Genomic DNA, 23,925 nt, shown 5'->3' with positions numbered 1-23,925 from the left:
AATCACAGAGCAATATGAGTGAATACTGTAGCTGGGCTTCAGGGATGACTGCTTTACCTATAGTACATGTACCAAAATACCATTTATGAATAGCTTCATTTGTGTAGAGCTCAGGGTAGGGGTACATTGTAGGAAGGCAGTAATAGAGAACCATGAGTGAATACTGTAGCTGGACTTTAATGATGCACTGCTTTATCTAGTACCAGAATACCATCCATGAATAGCTTCATTTGTGTAGAGCTCAGGGTAGGGGTAGTTTACTCAGCGAACAAATAGCAGCCTTTTGATAAGGGATTTAGCCAGTATCAGAGTTGCCATCAACGAATACATGTAGTTTCAACTGGTTGGTAAGTCATTTGCAAACAAAAGTTCTTTTAAAAGAATTGAAAGCAGCTAAGAAGTGGTGAGAAAACTGTCTGTCTGTGATTTAGAAAACTTTACTTGCTAATCAAAATACCATAATGTTTATTGAAGGTCCTCATTATATACATCCAATGTATCTTTCTAAGGCATCAATATCTTGATAAACTTTCAGTTAGCTTGAATAATTTTTCCAAATATAATCCCAGTTGTTTTTTGCTGCTTCCTTTACATAGACATAACCACACTTATGAATACATTTGTAAAATTTGCAGTACAGTCAGGTTAGATGCAATTATGATCGATTTATTTCGTTGACCTCAAGATGAAATATGTAGCCTAAACAAATCTACTGACGACACTAGAAATTGGCCATAAATCTAAGGTGGAAAAAGATCTATTTTGAGACGTGTTCCATGCATACAGAGTACTTCGAGATCAATCAATACATTCAAGGTCTATTGCTAGCTTAATGGTAGTGTATTTGTGTATATATATATATAGAATACGTTTATCTGACATAGGTGACTGTTGCTGTATAATAAATCAATGCATTCAAGACTACAGGGTTAGAAATGACTTCAAGGCATATGGCCCTGATGTTGTGCCCTTGGGAAAGGCACTTTACACCAATTTTCTCACTCGACTCATGTGTAAATGAGTACGTTTACTATAGCTTCCAATAGGGACGTCTCGCAAAAAGGATATCAAATGAAGGTCCTGCGTTTGAAAAGAGCCACAACTCAAGCAATCTTTTTAAGAGTAGGGTCCGTCCCGTTGAGAGTAGATCAAATAAATTTGTCTAGATATGCAGCTTGTACTCGTCAGTACAGACCTGGTGTGCTACGCCATGAGGCGGTTTACCGGGTATTCAAAAATATGTACACAAACAAGTTCCACTGCAGTACCCTAGAAAGCTACCAGGAGACCCATTCTCAAACTTGACCTTTGTCTTTCTGACACCTACCCACCTACCAAATATCATGAACATCCATCCATAGCTTCTTGAGTTATGATGTTTACATCAAACACACATGCATCCACAGCCACTCCAACAAAAAACCTAACCTCCTGGCAAAGGTAATTAACACAGGGTTCTAGCAGGAATTCCATTTTAGTGTAATGGTAATCACAATGTAGGGAAGCTACCAATCTGGGGGATGGTGTGAAAGGGAATCTTGGTTCTTCCACAGTGAGGAGATCTTGAAAATTTAAGATAAAATGCACTAGCTAGAACCCTGTTAACATCTAGAGACCACCTACCCTTCTGGTGCTTCCTGAGTACAGGATGAGGGAGGGGTGACGACACAGGATCCACACGTTCTTGAGTCATGCTATCAAACACACATGCATCCACAGCCACACGACCATAGCAAAACCGCAAACATAACCTTCTGGCAAAGGTAACAAACATCTAGAGACCACCTACCCTTCTGGTGCTTCCTGAGTACAGGATGAGGGAGGGGTGACGACACAGGATCCACACGTTCTTGAGTCATGCTACCAAACACACATGCATCCACAGCCACACGACCATAGCAAAACCGCAAACATAACCTTCTGGCAAAGGTAACAAACATCTAGAGACCACCTACCCTCCTGGTGCTTCCTGAGTACAGGATGAGGGAGGGGTAGCGGTTAATCCCCTGGTGACGGCACAGGATCCACTCCTCCTGGCAGTTCACAGCTCCGATCCTGATCACGTTAACAAGCTCCCTCCCAACCTCTCTCCACTGAGGGGAAGAAGAAATATGAGTATTTAAATGAAAGTAACTATTTTCAAAGCTAAAGGTTTGAATTATTCAAAGTACAGTCTACTTGTAGGTTAGTGCAAGTAAACTTGGAGAAGCGTTTCTTTGTTTGAGGACACAAAACTCTCACAACTTCAGGCGCATTTCGCATGGAAATGTTTTTTGTTGTTGTTGGTATAACAAAAATAAGATACAACACGGTGTATCCCGCATCACCATCGGTCTCGGCCCTCCCTTGAGTTGCATCGCCCTCGGGCCTTTGGGCGATACGACCCCCAGTTGGGCCGGTACCTCGGGCGATATGGAATACACCGTGTTATATTCCATAACATACATCTACACAATAACATTAGGCTCGCCCTTGAGGCGTCATCAAAAACAAGCCCATCACACATACAGCCAGTTGTGGCCCAAAATGCCCTTTTTCATAGTAGTATGCTTTGATACAGCAAACAAGATTAAAATGGTTCACTACAATAAACATATGTCATTTTGAGCCCTAAAATGTCAATGCCTGTCAATTAACATCAAGGGAACTAGAGCATTAGCGGTCAGTGGCATAGAAATACTTCAATATTGAAAATCCATAGAGGTTACTAATAAGTATGCTGACTCCATTTTATGGTTGGTAGCAACTTGGTTGATTTTGAAATTCTCAATCGAAAGACTCTTTTATCTAATTGTACATTGTGAGAGGTGTGAAAACAACAGAACACAGATCAATCCATACATCTGATTCAATACACAATTATTCTTTCTTATATGATGAGATGTTTGAATGTATTAGCATCTGTGCAACCACTGTTGCCCACACGTGTGCGTATGTTCCAGTCTGACAGTGTATGAGTTGCGTACTAACATTTTTTTGTTTGGGTAAAGTTTGTGGGGAATATGTTGTTTTCTACTTTAACCCACCGTTGTACAGCCTGGTTATTGAAAAGGGAAAAATGACTACGTCTTCTTTGGCCACAAACTTTACCTAAACCCAAAACATGTCAATACATAACTCATACATAATTGAAATTACGCACAAGTGTGAACAGGCCGAAAAGGTTTGTAGCTACCCAATAGGTAATACATGTACTACATGCATCTCTTCTTCATGATAAGAGATAATGAAGACTGGCATCATCCATTATTTCCTTGACATGTCAGTTATAACATGATTGATGGGCCCTAGCAGGAAGTCCATACCTAATCTTGTTACCTTTTTTTGGGCTTATCTATGTGTTACTAAAAGGTTTAGGCAACAGCAAGTAAATCTTATGGATGACATCAACACGCATTGATTTTCACCATATTTCGAAGAAAGAAAGAAGAAATTGTGTGACACTCCAGTGATGGTCAACATTTTAAAAATGTTGTTTTCCTGAAATTTTTTCCTTCTCGCTCACATTAGATTTGGTGTCTGCAGAGGATGTTATCCATAAAATTCACTTGTTGTGGCCTTATATCAGCATGCTGCTGACTAGATGAAGAGCATTACACAGGTGATAAGATATATGGACGACTACTTCTTTATGGTACGTGCGCAGCCATAATTTACCTCATCCATAACATGAGCTGTCCTTGGTGCTGAAAAGTTTATAGCTGTTGCCTATTTCGACATGTTTTATGACCTACTCTGTAGACAGTGCGGATAGTTATCACTTGTGACAAGAACTTATGGTGCTGATTTGCCATCACTTGTTAGGTGATAAGAAGTTTATTACTAGTCATAGTACAAATCACATGACAAAATTGACTGCAGCAATCATGGTAGTGATTGGGCATAACTTACCACATGTCAAAATTGTATTACAGTCACAGTGCTGATTGGCTATCGATTGTCATGTGATAAGAACTTATTGCAGCAAAAGTGCTGATCGGCCATCAATTGTCATGTGAGAAAACTTTGTTACAGCCATGATGAGGACTGTGATATGAGGCTGTTTTTTAGTCTTTCTTAGACTGTCTGAATAACTTAAAAGCCTGAAGTGGTTCACTAGTCATCAATGATAGGTAAAAGTTTAGTTTAGTGTATCTTACAGTGAACTAAGTTATTTTCCCTTTCCCCATTTATTTTCTCACACACAAATTCCTTACTTTTCTTTCAATCAATGAGTCTTTAATGAATTAAATCATACTATGGAAATTTAACAAGCTACATGTATGTTTATTGGATGCAAACAACTTTCTGAAGATTTTCTCATGGACTCTGCAGAAATTGACCAAGTTTTCTTCCATTATTAGATACCATATGGCTATCAAATTTCTCCCCATCTATATTCTGGCCTTTAATACTCACAGCAGGGGCGAGGTCGTGGCAGTGGGAACATCGCGGCGAGTAGAAATTGATGAACCAGATGTCGTCCGACTGTCGCACAGTTTGCTCTGCAATGGAAGATGGCACAAAAAAGATTCACATCTCTGGAATTTCATGTTTTAACATTATATATAACAATAACAAGACTTGACAGGACCGAAACACTTGGGCTGCCATCTCCACTCGTGACTGGAAGGTCTCGACATAAGCAAGATTATACACTGATAAGGCAAAGACATCCAAGTAATAAGATATACAAGATGACAGTTACTCATTGACAAGCACCGACCATCCCGCGAGACAATAAGCTCCTGTACTCAAACAACAGGAGCTAATTGACTCATCAGCATCTACGTTGTCTTGACTTTGTCTTATGTATTTTATTTATTTATTGGTTCAGCATGTACATGCCAGGGTTGCCCAACTAGCCGAAGGCTATCACTAAGGGCGAACCCATGTGCGGTCATAGGACTGTAGGTTTTCGGGCCATCTCACACCGGTGCATGCCAGAGGTGTGGTGGGTTCTTTCATGTGCACGGGGTGTGGCTCTCCCCAAACACGAGACCTCCATTTAACGTCCTATCCGAAGGTCGTCCCTAACCCTTGATGAGCTAGGTACTAATTTACACCTGAGTGAAGTGAAGTGAAGTGCGTGTTAAGTGTCTTTCCCAAGGGCACAACGTCAGGGCGCATGTCCAGACATGTGTGGGAGCAGCCCGGGTTCGAACTTGGGTCCTCTTGTTTGACAGTTGAATGTTCTATCCCATTTATTTTCACTTTTTCACTTGCTCAAGTGTTAGAGAAGGCCCAAAAGATTTACACTTCATAAATATGTATCAAAATAGGAATATGCAGAATCTTCATGATTGAAACAGTAAGAGATAACTATTTCCTAATATAAGAGGATCATTTCAGGAGTGCTTCTTGAAGATCTGATGATTTCTGTGTGATATGATACTACAATTGGGCAATGGGTTCAATGCCCTTAGAGTCAATATAAATTCTGATACTCCCTACACAAAATTCAGAGTCCAATTAGTCTCTAAATGTCCCCACTTTATGTTAAATACTAAAATCAATACTTAAACTGTGTCCAGGCTGTGAGATGATTTCATATGCATTTCATAAGACGATAAAATTAATCTCTGCATGGTAGCGAATATGCTTAAGACTTACTTTTCAGAGCTATGCGGAGAATTTCAAGCAGTGTTTGACACATGCGTTCTAGCTCCTTTATATTCCTTACACAGCAAGTTGTCAGTGAAGTGTAGTCATTATACCCCAGTAGATTAAGTGTAACTAGATGTAGAAGAACAGTTATTACAGTTGGACTCGAAATATCGCCAGCCAATCATTCTTCCAAAATGGTATAATTGGGCCGCCAGTGGATAACAGTGTATCATTTCTTGTGGGATAATGATGGGCATATCAGAGAAGTTCTCAAGAGGCATAAACTTGCCGGAAGCCGTGCGCATTACTGTCAGAGAAGACTGTGAAATATATCTGGTCTTCAATCTTTAAGGAGTCGAAGTGAATGAAGTTCACCCAACTAGTTCATTGACTTTTTCCACTTGGAACTTTTCCAAAGAAACAAAATCGACTGAATTTTCCACAAAATCCACAAACTTTGACCAATTCAATATCACACATCTTTCTTCAATTCTTTAACATTTTTGATGTCATTTCTAAGACAACAATTCTTTACAAATTGAAGCTTTCCTATTTTGCATTTCTTTCTCATATATATAGGTTCGAGAGTTTGACAGTTGGTAAATCCCTATATGATTTCATACAGAAATTTCATACCTTTTTTACACAAAGGATTAATTCAATTTTCCACAAACTTTGATCCATTTAATATGATTATGAATCTTTTTTCACTCCTTCAACATTTTTCAAAGCCATTTCCATGACAACAATTTTTTAACAAAAGACTTTCTATTTTGTGTTTTATTCTTATACAAGTAGGTTTGACAGTAACAAGTCCCTATTTGATTTCATACAGATTTGTCACATCTTGATTGACAGTACCTGCCACATTTTTTAGTCTCTTAGGACATAATCTATCCTCCTTAGGTTGTAAATGATCCTTACTCCTTTGACCTCCAACACAGATACTATCCTTTCCTGATCATACCTTTCCACCCCACTTTCTCTTGTCAGGTATAATAAATGACCTTACTTTCCCTTTTCTTTAATTTACACCCAGAAGCTACTTAAGAAGTCATTCTATGACCCTTTAAACAATTGATGGATTGTTTAATTTCTTCTCCTGCAGTCCCTACTAGGTTGATTCATCATTTTTCTTATGTAATAGGACAAACAGTGACGTTTATAAATCCGCTAACACCATTAGTGCTGGTTAAGTCTGGTAGCTTGAAGCCCTCAGATGTTTCCTCCGCCAAAGGGAATGCTAATGATCCTTCCGTAGGGTAGAAAGGGAGTCTTAGGGCTTCAACTTGCTACCTTGAGGTCAAATGATCAATCTCAGTCAAGTCTTCAGGGTGGAAAGAGCTCTTTAACTACTGTTTTCTCATACGTATGAATTTGGACTGTGTACTCTAGCACTGATCAAAACTTGTCTAGGCTGTGTTTACGTGTGAATAAGTGTTAAGACACTTGGGCTGCTTTAGAATCCTTAGAAACAAGCCTATAAAAACAAGGAAGGATCAGAAATCTAACAAAAGGAAAGGAAAAAATTTCATTTGAGTCCTTTTTCAAACTTTTGAAACGGATGAATAAATGTCAAGGAGAAAAGAAACATACCAAACTCCGCTCTGTTGAGTGTGATAATCTCTGGATCTTCATCGTAGATTCCTGCAAGTAAAATAGATAAAAGGATTATTTTCTCTGACAATCAACAAAAGTAATATTAACAATACTGTCAGTAACACTTACATATGAAATTTTGTTAATTTTTCAGTTTAAACAAAATAAGATTCCAATACACAACAAAAAAACAGAAGCTATTATCATACAATAGAAAAGAAACCCAGATATCTAAGAGACTCAGTGCTTGTAAGATGCAAAATACAGTGGAAGACTGACTGCAGCTGCAGGACGTTTCTAGAACTTCAGATGCAGAAACCAGCGGATGATGAATATGAAAATGAATAGTTTATTTCAATCTGTTAAATAAATAAAAAAGACAAAATAATATGTCCAATCCAAATGTACATTGTACAGTGTGGCTGTAAGACAAAGTAATATACATGTACATAGTTTTAATCAGCAACTTTTGTCAGCTTTCATGCCAAGTTATTCCGTCTGCTATTCAGGATTATTCTAGAATTAAGGTTTCATGTTCCCACTGAGATTTGATATTCAGTCTTCTGGAAAACGTACATGTACTTCAAGAAAATACAATGTCAATCTAAACATAGTTATTTGCACGCGATAGCAATTTTTATCACCCAATAACGTTAGGAGCTGTCACGGCAGGAAAGTCAAGTTTCACCATTATCAGTGCAATGATCAGTAATACTGCCAACCAGGCTTACGTACCAAGGTTATGTGTACTGAGTTATAGTCTCAATCATGCCTACTACTGATACAAGTGGCAAGACAGGAATACAAATAGGGAATTTTCCTGTACAAAATTTATCTCTGCTTTCCTGGGTGCTTTGAATGGTAACCATTTGTCTCAATTTTATAGTGTCCAAGCCACACAAGGATGGCAGATTTGTATTTCAGATTGATATAAAGGAGCTATTCAAATGTAAGAATGAGTACTAAATTTTGGAAAGTTTGTAAATGGTTACCACAATGCAAGAAATGTTTGTTCAGCAATTAAAGTTGGGAGGAAATAGGTGTGTAGGTATCCCCCAAACATTTAACTGGACTCAAAAGTCTAGACTTTCTGGAGAGAAAAAAGCGTACATGCATAGTCCCAAGGACAGGCTCACTTTAAACTTGTCAGTACAGATTTTTTCCTCCAGGAATGTAATTGGACATTCTAACATGCAATACATATCAACGGTTTCCACATGGGAATCTTTCTCTTTAAGGGCTGGCATTACTGTCAATTCCTCCATAATCAAGATCTATTGTTTCCTACGGAAATGCAGCTGAGCGCAAATGAATGGCAACGAGGCATGCAAAACAAACTTCTTGTTTTGTATGAAGAAAATATTGTGCATTGAAAAAAGTTCAGTTCTCCATACATTGGACAATACAATGTGACTGCAATTATAAGATGACACACTAAATAATGGTTTATTGGTCAGAAATTACCCGTGCAATGGCAGCCAGTGCTGGATTGCTGCAGGGTTTATAATCATATAATACAGAACAGATACATATTTGCTCCACACTTGCACTTTATGGAACTGACGCAAGGGTCTGGGCGGCTGCCATTCGGCGCCAGTAGGTGACCTCAATACGACACTAGTTCCCTCTCCTAAAACTCAAAATCAACCTTAAGTATTCCCAGTTTCAAACTAATGAAACTTGAAAATCTGGTAACAATGTTCTTTTTTGTTTGTAATTCAGAATGTTTCAGTTTCCGTACAACAATTTGTTTTGGATAGGAATAATTCAAAATTATGTGTATGTGTTCCAATGTAATGTATAATGTTATGTGACTCCAGGAAGAGTAGTGAAGTACACTTGTGTACTCACTAATGGAAGTCGTTTTACCAATTAACCAATAATAAATTGTGCAAGATGGTGCAAGAAGAAACCTTAAAAGTTTACTACCCCAGTACAGCTTACTCTACATGTCTTTGATCAATGGCTGTCACAATGTTTTTGACGCATGCAATCTAAATGCAACTTGTGATTATTAAGCCCTGGGCCAAATGAAGGTTATCATTATAATCATTATTGCAAGTGGCCCCTCAACCTGTCAGATGGCAGGGAGACCTTTACTAATGATATTGCATCATACATGGTGGTATTTTAATTGCACTGAAATGTTATAAGCCAGACTTTTATGAAGGTTAATCTAATGTCAGCTTGCAATTTAGAAGTTACGATCTATCTTATTGAGTTACCGGTGGGGGCTTTGCCTTGGCCAAGATTTGAACTAACCTTGAACAAGGTTTGACTGCTTATGATCTGGGAATCCTATTCTAGTTCAGATTTCATTTTAATACTAGAGTTTGATATTAATTTCTTTCCTTATCATTGAAATTGCAACACAGGCAGCAAATGCTGATGCTGTAATTACACATACATGATTATACAATTATTATAAATAAGACAATAAAACACTGAAGGCAAATCAATTGATATTATATATAAAAAAAACAGTAAATATCAAATTAGAGATTAAGTGGTGGCTCAGCTGGTAGCTAAGGGACAGCGAAACTTTTTGATATACAATGTACAATGTTTTTGACTTTGATAAAATTGTATAATTTTATAATCATGATGGTTTCTGTAACTGTTTCAACTAAGTCTAGTAGGTCTGTTGTGTACGTTCTTTAATATGACACAATTGACACCTCACTTCACTTAGTCCAAAGTATCATCATCATCATCATCGTCATCATCATCATCATCATCATTGTCATCATCATCGGTCGTCTTAGAATGCCTTTCAAAACTTGGACAACTTCCATATACACGTAGCTGTCCATTGCTCTGTTTTAATCATCAACAGTCTTTAGATATTAATAACTTTCTGGCGTTATTAAATTTTAGTAATGATATTTGACATCACAGCTTACTTAACTTCATCTAAACCTAAGTACAGCTTTCAAAACTTGGACAACTTCCATAGAGCTGTCATTTTGCATCATCTTAATCATCATCAGTCTCTAGACATTTAGCATTCTGGCTTTATTGCAAATTTTCCAAATAGATGGCACATTACTTTACTTAGTTTAAACTTATATAATATATCAACAGCTTTAAAAATTTGGACAACTTCCAATAACACTGTCTTGAACATCAGCAGTCTCTAGACTGTAGACATTTAGCATTCTGGAGTTATTGCATTATTCACACAGAGTTAGGATGGCGGAAGATCAATTAGTCAACTTATCCTGGAAGGTCTTTGAAATATACATGACAACATTACCAGAGCAAGATCTTGTTTCAATCTTTATGGCAGTCTAGGGAGAGAGATGTCATACTGAATGTTAATGTGCCTATCATCTGACACAAAGTCGGCAACTGAAGCAACGTCGCTTCTTTACTGCCTCAGGGTATTATTAAACTTTAATGCAACCACAACAGTAAAGCTGTCAATTCCCATTTTACATGTAGTTGGCTCTGAGCCATAAAACCTCTGCCATTCAGCAGCTACATCCATTTTGTAGACATCGTGAATAGTTTCATTAGGTTGGTGAGCCATTGAATAAAAAGAGTCTTTGTACACAACCAACAGTGGTCACTGAAACGTCGGTTGGATCACTGTCTTGATTGTGTACAAATAGTCTTTTTAGTCATTCCATTTGTATAGCCAAACAACTTCAAATTCTGTAGGCCGATTTTGTACCAGGCAAAGACAGTGGCCACCTATTCCAAAACTTTTAGACACTGCTTACTTTTGTGATCTTGCATCCAAGACACTTCAACCTATCGTGCACAAAATTCTAAAATCCCTTTTGGATTCCTTAATTTTACATAAACTAATAATAAAAACGTTCATCTAGATTCACAGTCAAAAGGTTGAGCTGCTTGTTCAAACATTGCTCTAATTGGTTGGTTATGAAATGTTTGTCTTACAGGCGTCTTGTCCAGTATAAATCCTGTCTAGACTTAAGATGGAGATGTCTGCTGCTGGATAAATAAGCTTAGTCTCGCTGGCACCAAAAGCCTTAAGTAAAAAGTTTTGATACATTCATTGTACATCTACTAACTTCTTAATATAAAATCATGCACAAATTGAATTAAATCACGATGGATTGTGGTTACATAAACGTTACCCTGTGGTCAGGTTGGTTTTTCAAATACATGTATCTGATGATGGCCCAAAAAATTTCAGACACTGAATAATTATTTCAAGGCTGAGACTTGCAAAACTGCTATAGATATATGTTCTGATTTAAAAAGCATACATGTAAACTATTGAGTTACTCTATGGTTAAACAATTATTTGCTTTAAAAACTAATGAAAAAGTCATCCATATAATCAAAGTGACATGGCCAAACATTAAAGACAGGATATATAAATTTAACATACAAACATTTCATAAGAATGACGCTGAACGGTTTCCAGTTTAATCGCTCATGAATTATAGAAATTACAACACTATTTGGTATTTATGACACATCTGATGTGCCTTCTACACCCGATTGCTCGGAATATAGACGGGACAGTAAAGAACACTACGTAAAATCATGAATGGTTTTGGAACATTGTCAAAATCCATGGCTCTTTCTCCTAGCTATATAGTCCATCTGCCCGCAATCATTGAATCAAAAACCAGGACATTGTTTTTTCCGCATGGCTGGGCCAAATTGAGTGGAGCTGAGAAAAATCAGGTGATTTTTATAGTTTGGGCAATAAACGTACATCGTAAAAGCAAAGAAGACTTGCTTGAGAAATCAAGGTGTTAATAAGGAACATAAACTTTTGTTATGATATCATTTGGGAAGAAGACTGTAGCAAAGCGTGTGAAATACAGTCTCTACAGAAGAACGCATTTCTGATTACCATTAAAAGAAGTTACGTGTGAAAACGATATGTATGAGCAGTGAAGAAAATGCGTCTTATAGAATGCAGAGCACTTTGCAAAGAAAGTTTGAATTGTGACTTTAGTACTGCAGAAAGTTTATTTCTGTCAAAACCATCATTAGGAAGTTTTCAGTACTGTGCAAATAAGGCTCTCAATTGCCACAATAAAGCTAAATCACTGTTACAGTGCTATAGGAATGCAGGGAACAGTTTTAGTAGGCTGTGCACTTACCGCACAATCCATTTAAATTGGAGCAGTGGTGGTTCCGGTTCCACATATTTACCTCAGGATTGATATCTATGTGACCTTGGCTGGCCTATGGTACGTTACGATCCCTGTGGGGAATCCTTTATGACCTGAGACTTGTTGAGAAGGCCTCGGGGATACCTAATCAAATCTTCTACGCCTAGATCAGTGTTTTAGAGCAAGATTGATGTCGGTGCTTGATGTGGAATGAACAAAGTGCCATCAAAGGGAAAACTTTTATACCTCAGGGCAGTATTCGTTCGTTTATCTTTCAGACCCTTGTAGTGCCAAGCTAGAGGCATGCATTCAGCGGCCAGTTTCCTTACTGTTTCAGTAGCAGGTATTGCTAGCCCTTCCCCTATAGCATGCTTGAGGTATCTTCTCAAACCCATGGCCAGGACCCCCATTCTACGTCCCTTCTGAAAAATGGGTGCAGCCCCAACCAAGACGACTTGCCATTGGCAGTGAATAGTAATAAATTGTAAAAAGCAAAGTTGCCTTTTTTTGAGTTTATTCTAAAAATACTCATACAATTATGAATATACTTGTTACAAAAAAATTGTTCTTCAGTCAGAACTGTACTTCATCAAGTCAGACCATACGAGTCAGACATTCTATCACACCATCTTACACTTAGGAGAACCTGGAATCCTGATAAAAAAAACCAGTCTTGGAGCCATCTCACGCGATGCAGCCATTAGGTTTTGAGATGATGTGGCAAGAGCCATGGTTAGATGAACTGAGATAAGACAGAGTGCTCTTAAAACACCTTCCTTTTCACCGGGGGTACCCGAGTGCTCATATGAATTTTACAGAATTCAAACGAGATTTACCGAATAGATAGAAATTTTACAGAATTCTCGGTCCACTGCTAAGAAGCATATAAACTTAAGGGTATTCATAATGTTTAAAAATTCTAATGATAAAAATTGGTTGTACTCTGCAATACTTGCATGAAATCTGTATAATTTGTATGCTTCATAGTAACTTGGATCGTATGTGTTCCCTTAAATTTGTATGTATTCTGTAAAACTCATATATAGAAAGTTAAACAAAAGATTATTTAATCTATCCCATTTTATGTAACCATCTCCCTGCTGAAGTTGCCCTTTGGTATCTAATTTGTATTCGGTAACAAGTTTAGACATTTTAAATGTACCATTTGTGTACTCTGCAAAACTCATATGAAATTTACATAAATACTTACTAGGCACCCCTGGCCTGTTCACATGAAAATCAGGGGCTGTGGCTTTACACAGCAGGCCTTGATTGATAACCATCTGTCGGATGGCAGGGCTTTGAGCAAGCTTTGAGAACATTAAGACATTAGGCCAACTCCTGCCCCTACAACCACGATTGTGACCTTTTCTACGTTAAACCTCACTGTCTACACATGTACTTCTTATTATCATAGTCTGTGCTCCCTTTGTGTCACCTCTCTAATCTTCACAATCTTTATTTATCATTCTGGGTGAGGGTCTGAGAGCAGTCGTGCCTTGGAGTGTGAAATAAACAAGATTCATCTTTCCTTCTGGTTGAACAGTAAAGTGGCATTCTCCAATGCATCAGTTAGTTTTTAAGTCTGCTGGAGCTAGCCAGGTGTGGATGCACACCCTAGGGGTTCTAGAATACATTTTCACAAAGTTCTGAATATCCTAGGGCTTGTAAGGTCGAACTCTCCATTACTAATGAGCTTTCCACTATGGCGAACCTTACATTCAACTTCTTTAATTCATAACCTTCATACTTACTAAATAGACCTAACATGTATAATTTTTGATCGTGAAAAAAACAAGAAAGAAGAAGAGAGTGAATACTTCACCATAATTCTATCTAATTCTTTTATCAAGTGAAAAACTGTGTTTCTTACCAAACTCCTGGTTATAGTAACTCCAGCTCTCGTAGCGGCCTCCTCCATGGAAGTCATCTTTAAGACCCTCCTCACCGTACAGGTCGTACTTCTTCCGTAGTTCCTCGTCCTTTAGGACCTCGTAGGCCTTATTAATGGTGACAAACTTATTGTGCGCTTCTGGGTCATCCTGAAACATATCAAGGGACAAAAGGCCAGGATTCAGGGTCACAGCTTTACATGTACATTACCGTAAATCTTGAAATGTTCGCAGTAGTCTTATTTCTGCAGTGACTTCTTTATGGCAAATTCATGACACCACAAAATATGTGTTTCTGCATACTGTTCCACAGTATTGTGTGAACTGCAAACTTAAAATAACACATGAAAATCTCCTTTCCCAAATCCTACCACAAAAATAAGTCCCTGCAAATTGAAGTGAATTTACAAAATGCCAACTACATGTTTTCCATGTAATCAGCCTAAGAGGGGAAGGAGGCATTTTGATAAATACTTGCCCCCTTTCTTTAGGCCTTTCTCTAATATCATATTTGGTCTCACTTTTAGGTTTTGGGGCCAGTATCTTAGATGTGGGTCATGATGGTCAAGCCATTTAGTCAGTCCTGGAGGAAAATAGGCATCTTGATAAATACTTGCCCCTTTCCTTTTGGTCTTTATGATAGTGACATTATCTTTGGTCTCACTTTCAGGTTTTGGGGCCTGATCATGAGTGTCTTACAATGTAGATGTACTGTAAATGCAGAAATGTTCACGGTGGTTTTATGTTTGCGGTTTTCGCAGTAAGCTTTTCGCCGCAACCTTAAAACCACAGTGAAATTTTCTGCCCGTCTATTGCCTGGTCTACTATTGTCTCAAACATGAACTTAAAACCACTGCGAGCACTCCATTTTCTCCCTACCGCAAAATTAAAACCACGCAAACTCAAAATTTACAGTAGATCACCTTGGCCAATCTATCACGTCAACCCAGGAGCAACGAAAGGAAACATCTTGATAAATACTTGCCCCCTTCCCTTTGCATGCTTGTTAAGTATTTTGCTCTCCTACCCCCTTCCTTCAACCGTGAACTAAATACATTGTGTTGTACCACCACAAAGACTCCATTTTCTCTCTTCCCCACAAACTTTAAGGCATTTATAGTGCATTGGACTAGGCTAGAAGCATTGATGACTGTACAGGTATCAAGGTTTGTCCAAACCAATACAGTCAAACTTCACAACGACACAATTACCCTGATTCCCTAGGTTGACTTTCTAGGACACCGTGGTCATTTAACAGAAGCAATTACAACTAAATTCGATACTGTCAATGGCTATTTTGAAGCCAAATTAGTTTGGGCAATTAGAATTGATCAGATAGAACAGGCAAAATTGGCCCAAGATATTACTATATAATGACATCTCAACTCATATCAGCTTCAATCTGTGTCAGCTATCATCCTGAACCTTTGTAGTGAACTGTCTCAAAACTACTTTTTTCTATAGTAAAGTACCAAGCAAAAGGATGTCCCTATAGCTCCACCGATAGCAGCATCACAGTTGAGCTCCTGGATTTGATTAATAGGTAACTGGGAGACCTTGGTTTAAATCCAGGAAAAAGTATTTCGGTTGGGGCTGCACCTGTCTTTTGGATAGGGACATAAAGTGTGGGGTCCCGCGTTCAAGGATGTGCCTCGAGTACGTTAAAAGGGAAGAACTAGTAAAAATATATAAAAATATACCCTGCTACATGCAGAAACAGCAAGAAAAGTTGCTGACCCATGTGCCTCTAGGCAGTACAAGGTGAACAAAGTACATGTATCAAAGAAAAGTTGGATGACCCTGCGGTATGATATCAGAACGATATGTATCAGTGACCCTATACATCAACCATTCTGGTTGTTTCCAGAGGGTTCATAGGTGATGGGTGCCTTGAACTTGAGTGTCAGCATATCCATCATAAAACTGACCTTGACCAAACCATCATAAATAACAGGGTTTGCAAGTGCTCTGCTTACTGATGTTGAAGGTGAATGTAAGGAAGACATAGTAATGTCAACTTGCTATGTTTTTGCATGTTAAGTTAACTTGTTTTTCTAACGGTAAAGCCAGAGTCTTCCAATCAAAAAGTTTCATGTCCTTTTCTGTGTTGTTTGTTCATTGGACCAGACCTTTGTAGCGCCTAGTGGCTTGCTAGTGGTGCTGAATCATGAGAGAGAGAGAGAGAGAGAGAGAGAGAGAGAGAAAGAGAGAGAGAAACATCCTTGTATCATCCCACTACTACTTCTCCTTCAAGCTTAAAATTCCATCTTACAACTCTTGCAACAGACAAGAATCATAAAGGCTGTATCTTTACAACTATGGATATATGGACTCTCCGTGGTGCTGAATCACACACTGTTATACTATTGTGCCATCAACCATTATAAATTCCCTCCAACAGACCCTGTTACTACGTTGCCAATAAATATGTATCAGTTATGACTATGAGGAGTGCCTTGTGTGATAATGAAGTGACCCCAATCATGATCTCCCTTCAGATGGTAAGAGTGGAGGCAATAGAATCGACCCCCATACTAGGCAGTGGATTAACATGGATATGAATCAGGAAATCATAGCACACTAGACACTGCTATGAATCATATATTCTAAGAAATAGATACAGAATTTAATGTTTGAGCAATTTTGCCTCATCTCATAATTAGTATTTGAAGAGAGCCACACCTCAAGCATATTTAAGAACCCACAACACTTCTCAAAAAGAGTAAGGGTCCTTCCAAGTGTGAGTGGATCAAATCTTACAAAATACAGGCTGCACAATATTCAATAATTTGAAAGTGGTGACCTCAAAGGAAAGGAGATTCAAGAAGATTATTATATTTTCAAAAATGAATGGTTTTACAGAATATATAAAACCTTCTTTAATGATTGATGTGCAATTGATGCAAAAAAAATAAAAATTTGTAAGAGAACAGTACAGGTGATTATACTGACAATTCATGACATATAAAATCTTTTGATGAAAAAATATCAAAGGTCTTAATCTGTCTTTATATGGTGCTGTACATGTAAGTATAAGTTATATTTTGTTGGCAACATAAGGCTGTGACAGTGTTAGTTGGCAGATCTCCTGTGGTTACCCCAGAATCAATGTCTAAGGTCAGACTAGGTGGGCAGCAAGCACTGTCCCCGAACGTAGTGTGCATATACGGGACTCCGGGCGATCAGCCTGCCTGGTGAAAGTGAATGAGATCTGGAACCAGTTTAGCTCACTGAAGAGCTATTCTTCCATGTTTTGTGACAGAGAAGACAGATGCTATATACAGTATTCAGACACATGTTCATTGATTGTACCAGGGATATCATTGATATATACACTGACACGTCCTTATACGTCATGTTCTGTCAGCATTTTATGCAGAAAATAAGCATTTTAGGTCAATGAATGTTCGTGTATTCAAGGTTAATATCTCTTATAGGCATGTCCGTGTATTCAAGGTTAATATCTCGTATAGGCATGTCCATGTATTCAAGGTTAATCTCTCGTATATAGGTTCATATAGTTGTGTCCAAAGAGACATCTTATGCAACGGCCGTTACTCTGATGCAACGTTGACCAAAGAGACGTGTCAGCTATGATAGGTTTGGATAGCAGGCTATATACCATACGCGCAGTGCATTATATTACATTCTGCCACTGTGCTTGCTCTGTCAAACTCAAAGTGCTAAGGTCAGACCATGTGGGCAGCAACATCACAATACCACAGCCAAAAGCTAACCCAATCAGACCTTCAGCTTTAACATGTGCGAGGCACCTCCTCAAACACAGGACCCCCATTTTACGTCCCTTCTGAAAGACGGGTGGAGCCTCAACCAAGGTGTCCTTCTCAGGATTAAACCGCAGTCTCTCAGTTACCTTCAAATCTAAACCAGGAGCTCAACTGTGAGGCTGCTACCAATTGTGTGACAGGGGCATTCTCAGGTTGCAAAGGTAATGCTCAACCACCCAATACAGTACCAGTCTTTGGTGGAAAACACACCGTCTTAATACACCATTTTACCTTGTAGTCAATTTTCGAAAATGAGAATTTGAGTGTTTCTTCCTAAAATTAGTGTGTGTGGCAACTAAGTTGTTTGAAAAAAGAACTTTCAGTACAAAGAATCATAGTTATTGAGGTTCGGCACCATTTTCAATCCCACAGCCAAAAGCCAACCCTCTGCTGCTCGGATCAATCACTAGAAACAGCAGGGGTGGGAAATCTCCTCCCCGAGCAATAATGTAGAGTCCACGGTCTAAAGCACCGCTAATCCACAGGCTCTGAAAGTCATATTCCATGTTGAGCTGGCTAAGCTCATTTGAGAGTAAATACTCCCATCTCTTAGGAGTTTTCTGATCCCTTTCTTTGGAAATTTTCAATAAAAAGTGTGAATGATAGTGTATTAATGTTACCATGTGGGATATTTATTGATTTTGTTTGGTCTACATTTCTGTTAAGTCCTAGCTGTCTGTTCAAGTATAACAAGAATACTGTTCAAAACTATAGCACTGATAATCCACAGGTTCTGAAAGTCATATTCCTTGTTGAGCTGGCTAAGCACATTTGAGAGTAAATACTCCCATCTCTTAGGAGTTTTCTGATCCCATCTTTGGAAGTTTTCAATATAAAGTTTGAATGATAAGTGTATTAATGTTACCATGTGGGATATTTATTGATTTTTTATTGATTAGTCTACTTTCCTGTTATGTCCTAGCTCTCTATTGAAGCATGAAACGAAAATGATGCTGAAAATTATCATGATCTATTTCTTATTACAGTCTACCAGCTTTAGAAAGCAAAGAATATATCTTCATTTGTTAACTTATGAATACGCAGCCCTACTTATGAGCCTTTGAGGCTTTACTAAAGAATATCCATTCAAAGTGCCCAAGGGCACATAAGGGTTTTCTGACTTGATTATTAGTATTATATTACTCTTAAGTTCTAATTATGATAAACACATGAAAATGAATTAGAAATAAAACTTAAAAAGAGTAGCATTCTAGGATATTTTAAAGATTCAGAAGCTTGTTCCCTACTATCTGTCAAGTACTGTAAATGCAGAATGTTCGCGGTAGTTTTGCGTTCATGGTTTTCACTGTGAACTCGCGAACTTAAAACCCGTGCGAAAAGCCGTTTTAATTGTGTGACTGTAGCACTACTATAATTGTTTCAAATGCAAACTCAAAACCGCTGTGAATACGCAATCTTCTCCCTACTGCGAAATCAAATTCCCGCAAACATGTCTGCATTTACAGTATCTTATCTCAGTATCTTATTTATATCAGAACATTACCTAAAGAGCATCTACCATGATATTCAATATTCAGCTCCAATGTAAGATACATGTTTCTAAAGGTTATCTGACTACATGTAGCAAGCGATGCTTGTAAAGCCCCTGTCCTGAACGTATCTGACAGTTGGTTGTTAAAAGGATAGAGGAGTCAGCCAACAGTGTCTGAGCGAAAGGCCAGAATTGTAATCAGGTCTTTCTTGGAAACAGCATCTTTCAGCACGCTCCTTGAACCGTTTCCAAGATGTAAAATAGTGAGGGTACATTGATCTTTTGCTACAAAATAGATGGAACACATTTTACTCAATGGTCACAACGAAAGAAGACCAGAAGTTTACTTCAAAGTGTGACACCACTTAAGTCTTTAAGGTCATTGGTTACATAATATATATAACTGTAACATTGACTCTTCACCCTACATGTACATGTGTATGTCTGAAGCATCATGTTCAACTCAGCTCACTAAGAATGAGGACCAACTGACCCAATAGCTAGGAGAAGCAGGGTTCTGAAGGCTGCTCGGGAAATTCCCTACCCCATTTAGACTGGTTCAGGAATAGTTTTAATCCACTCATTCCATGAAGGACCCCTAGCCTACTCTTTTTGATAAGTGTGGTGGGTTCTTTAACATGCTCAATAAGAGATGTGGCTAACCTCAAACACTGGACCTCCATTTAACGTCCTATCCAAGGCACGTCCCTAACCGAAGCTAGGTAGTCTCATTTTCACCGTAGTACTGAAGTGAGGAAAGTCGTGTAAAGTGCTTTTCCCAAGGGCACAAGATCAGTAACATGACAGGATTCGAACCCGGGACCCCTTGCATTGGGTTCTGGGCCGAACACGCTGCCATTACACGTACGCCAAGCGACCCTACTTTATGGTTGTGACATATACTTTTGACCAAAAGATCTGAAGCAGAAAATAGGTAAGCTACTCGGTCCAACAAGCGACTTATGAATCCCCTTATGAAACATGTCAATCCCCCTGAGTAAAACCCATGTAGTAAGACTCCAAATGACTAATGTTCACATGATAATGAAGCCTGTACTTCTAAAGTGACTCTTCAGAAGTTCCAAATTAGTAGTCATTACGACTTGACACCAAGTGCTCCATCATCTGACTTCAATGGTAGGAACCCTACACTGTCTATTACCCTTTGATTAAATGGACCAACTGTCCATGAGTATAATGTATTAGGTCATTTGTGCCTAAGAAAACTACAAAACTGTGAAATAGAAAAACTAAGAGGTCATATGCATCATTTTAAGTTCAAAGAGGGAAGTATTAAGATTTATTGAGTTAAAAATGTACAAGGAAAAAGATTACTAATCAGTATACTATAGGGGATATAGTATGTAAATGAAAAAGCAAAAGTAAGGAGGACAGTTTTCTGTTCAAAAGCCGTTCTAACTTTGATTTTCCTTAACCTTTAGCACACTGAAGTAGCTATAGCCTCTCGGCACCCCATTCTCTATTGGTTACAGAGTCAGTTTCTTGACACTGAAAGCGAAGTCATTGTAGTTATTTCAACTGGAAAACGTATGTAAATTGAATGCTACAAGAGCACATATATGAACATGTATATACGTCCCCTACTTACAATTCCTTCCTACAAAATTCTATCCCCATATCCCTCCTGTTTTCTAACATATCTACCACCTCCCATATTGAACAGCCTACAATCTACTGTGTCCCCTTGATAATTTACATGCACATGTGTGGATTGGAACCTGTCATCTACAATTCCATTACCTCCTGCACCCTCTCTCCATCCCACTTCTCGTCACGCAACTTTCCTTGGCTCTTAAATCTCCGTTTTCAAACAGCATATCAGTGGAAGTATCTGTAAGAGGAGACCCAAAGGAGACGCTTGGTACGTTCGAACACGCGATAGTCAGCGAAAATCGAATATGTTGTTCACCTTGTAGTGCATAGTGGCACATAGGTTAGCAAGTTTCTGTAGCAGAGTATTTTTTCTTAAATGGAGGGGCATTTTCAAACACGGGACCCCCATTTTACGTCCCATCCAAAAGACAGGTGCAGCCCCAACCAAGACATCCAGGATTCAAACCAGGGTCTCCAAGTTATTGTAAATGCATTCAACTTGGCGTGGTTTTTATTTCTTGTTAAGGGGAAAATGGAGTGTTTACAGTGGTTTTAAGTTCACAGCAGTGCTATAGTCACATACTGCTACAGTATTGGACAAAAATGTTGCAGTGATTCTATGTTTGCGGTGAAACGGTTGCTGCAAAAACCGCGAACATAAAACCACCGCAAACATAAAACCACCGCAAACATTTCTGCATTCACCGTATTACTAATTGGAACCAGGAGCTTATCTGTACTGTTATGCTGTTATTAGCAGTTGAGCCACAGGGACATCCTTAAATCGAAAATGTGTTTGGTTCAAATTTCCCATGTTGTACCTTTAGAATAAGGTGAGATTTTTAATTATTAAGTAATTAGTTTACTCCTCATAAGGTCATACAAACTCATTAACCTCCATAATATTGGAATTTTTTGCCAGAGACTAGGGGTAACGAGAAAATTAGTGTGGGCTTCTGTTGAAATATTCAATACACCAGTTGGGAATATGAATGTACAATGAACAAACATGTACATGACTGTATATATATATATATAATAGCATTATAATGTATAAGGGAGTATCTTACATATGTAGACTGTATTATAGCTTTTAAAACTTAAGGGAAACAAAAGATGGCAACTTAGTACTAGACACTTTTTGCTTTCCTTAAACAACAAAGGCAAATCTTGAGCTGTACAAAATTGATTCAGTTTGAAATAAAAATATATGTCCGATACATATAAGTTGCTTAGCCAAAATTTGATGAAACAGAACAGTTTTTCAACAAGAGATAACAAAACAATTACTTAGATTCAATATGTACATGTACATATACAATTCTAAGAGATAGTAATGCAAGGGCTGATTCTTACAAGGCTACCAATGCTTTAGAGACAACTCAATATCTCCATTCAACCACCTTTGGATTTCTGTAAGCTCCAACAAATTAATATTGACAAATCCATTGGAGACCCAAAAATGTCACTCCCAATGGCTTTGGCAAATCCATCTGAACCACAAAAGCGTGGAGCAGAAAACTAGAAACACAATCGACTGTTACCAGAAAACTGAGCTGTCACATGCGGGATATACATGAAGAAACACACTGACTCTTCAAAAGAAATTACCGTGCTGTCATTTTCCACCCCTGTCTAGATTTATGGTGATTGATTAAACAAGATTGCAAGAACATCAATTTGAACATAAAATCACACTCTGAAGTCTGAAATGAGGAAACAGGACCTAAGACTTGCTTGCAAATACATGATTGTACATAAGTCTTTTGTTTGCTACCACAGGCAGAATTGATTCAAGTAGCTTCTTAGTAACACAAGTCCACTTAGTCGAGGCCTTCAAGTTTTTCTTCATCTTCTACATGTATGTCTTTTGGTGTAAAAATGAGTACCTGACTTTGGTTGGGGAGGTTAAGAGTGGTGGAAGGAGAGGGATAGGCTCTGCCCCTACGGCCTCAAAAAGGCGATGGGACTAGCTACCTTCACCTACACCTTTATCTAAAGTACCACTCACAAAGCAAGGCCTAGGATTACAGTAAAATATATTGTGACATGTAATAAAAAACAAAGCTTTTAAGATAAGTTTTCACTGTTATTGAAGACGAATCAGAACAGACATCATGACAAGAGATAATGTTCACACACTTTACAACATAATCCCATCTCCTTCTCCAAGAAGCGAGCATAATCCTCCCTCCCATTGATCTTACGTCTTCAGCTGTCACAGAGTGGGAATAAATGGACAAGAAAACACTGTCTAGACACAAAATAAGCCGTCTTCTGTACCACTGATAGTTACACTTCACATAGAAGGTGGTTTCAATTGATTTTTGCCGTTAGGATAACACCTATTAAAACTTTTAGGTTCGCAATGCCTTTGCAAAGTCCCTAAGGTCAGTACAAAGTCAGAGTGGAGTTGGAGGTGTGGGCCTTCATTTTCAAAGAAAATTACCGTCTTGTAGAAGGCGGCTCTCAAATCATGGAGTATGCATTGGCAAGACTACGTGTACATGTACAATACACATGGCTGATGAAGTACAGGGTATAGAGAACTATGCAATCAATAGGTCATTACATTGATGATTAGTATTTTAACCTTTAGCACAATGGAGTAGCTGTTTGGCTGGCAATTATCTTTTGGTAACAGGGTTAGGCAGCAGGGAGAAAGTTACTAGTAGAGTTGCTGGAAACCTAAAAAAGCTCCAAAATACTGCATATTTTTTTGTTTTGAGAATACTTGAACATACATGTACATGTTATTAAGGACATAACAACACATATCAGTGCTGACTTGGCCGTGTTGGCATTAACTGATAACAGCAACAAAGAACTATTTTTCACTCTAAGATGTCCAA

The 23,925-nt window shown here is 38.3% G+C and overlaps 1 protein-coding gene across 2 annotated transcripts in view; it reads right to left on the bottom strand.

Annotated features, from left to right (window-relative positions):
* Positions 1-23,925, bottom strand: part of LOC136449277 (dnaJ homolog subfamily C member 10-like) — an 80,031-nt gene that overhangs the window by 35,757 nt on the left and 20,349 nt on the right. For both annotated transcript variants that reach the window (XM_066449245.1, XM_066449246.1), the window contains exons 3-6: positions 14,161-14,329; positions 7,183-7,233; positions 4,399-4,484; positions 1,956-2,093 (exon numbers count right to left, since the gene is read on the bottom strand). In XM_066449245.1, the coding sequence (XP_066305342.1) occupies positions 1,956-2,093; positions 4,399-4,484; positions 7,183-7,233; positions 14,161-14,329 (444 nt within the window). The remainder of the gene's footprint in view (positions 1-1,955; positions 2,094-4,398; positions 4,485-7,182; positions 7,234-14,160; positions 14,330-23,925) is intronic.

This window comes from Branchiostoma lanceolatum, chromosome 15, assembly GCF_035083965.1.
Source record: "Branchiostoma lanceolatum isolate klBraLanc5 chromosome 15, klBraLanc5.hap2, whole genome shotgun sequence".
Taxonomy (NCBI): Eukaryota; Metazoa; Chordata; class Leptocardii; order Amphioxiformes; family Branchiostomatidae; genus Branchiostoma; species Branchiostoma lanceolatum.
Note: the sequence above shows the minus strand (reverse complement) of the source record. Positions and strands in the feature narration are given on the sequence as shown.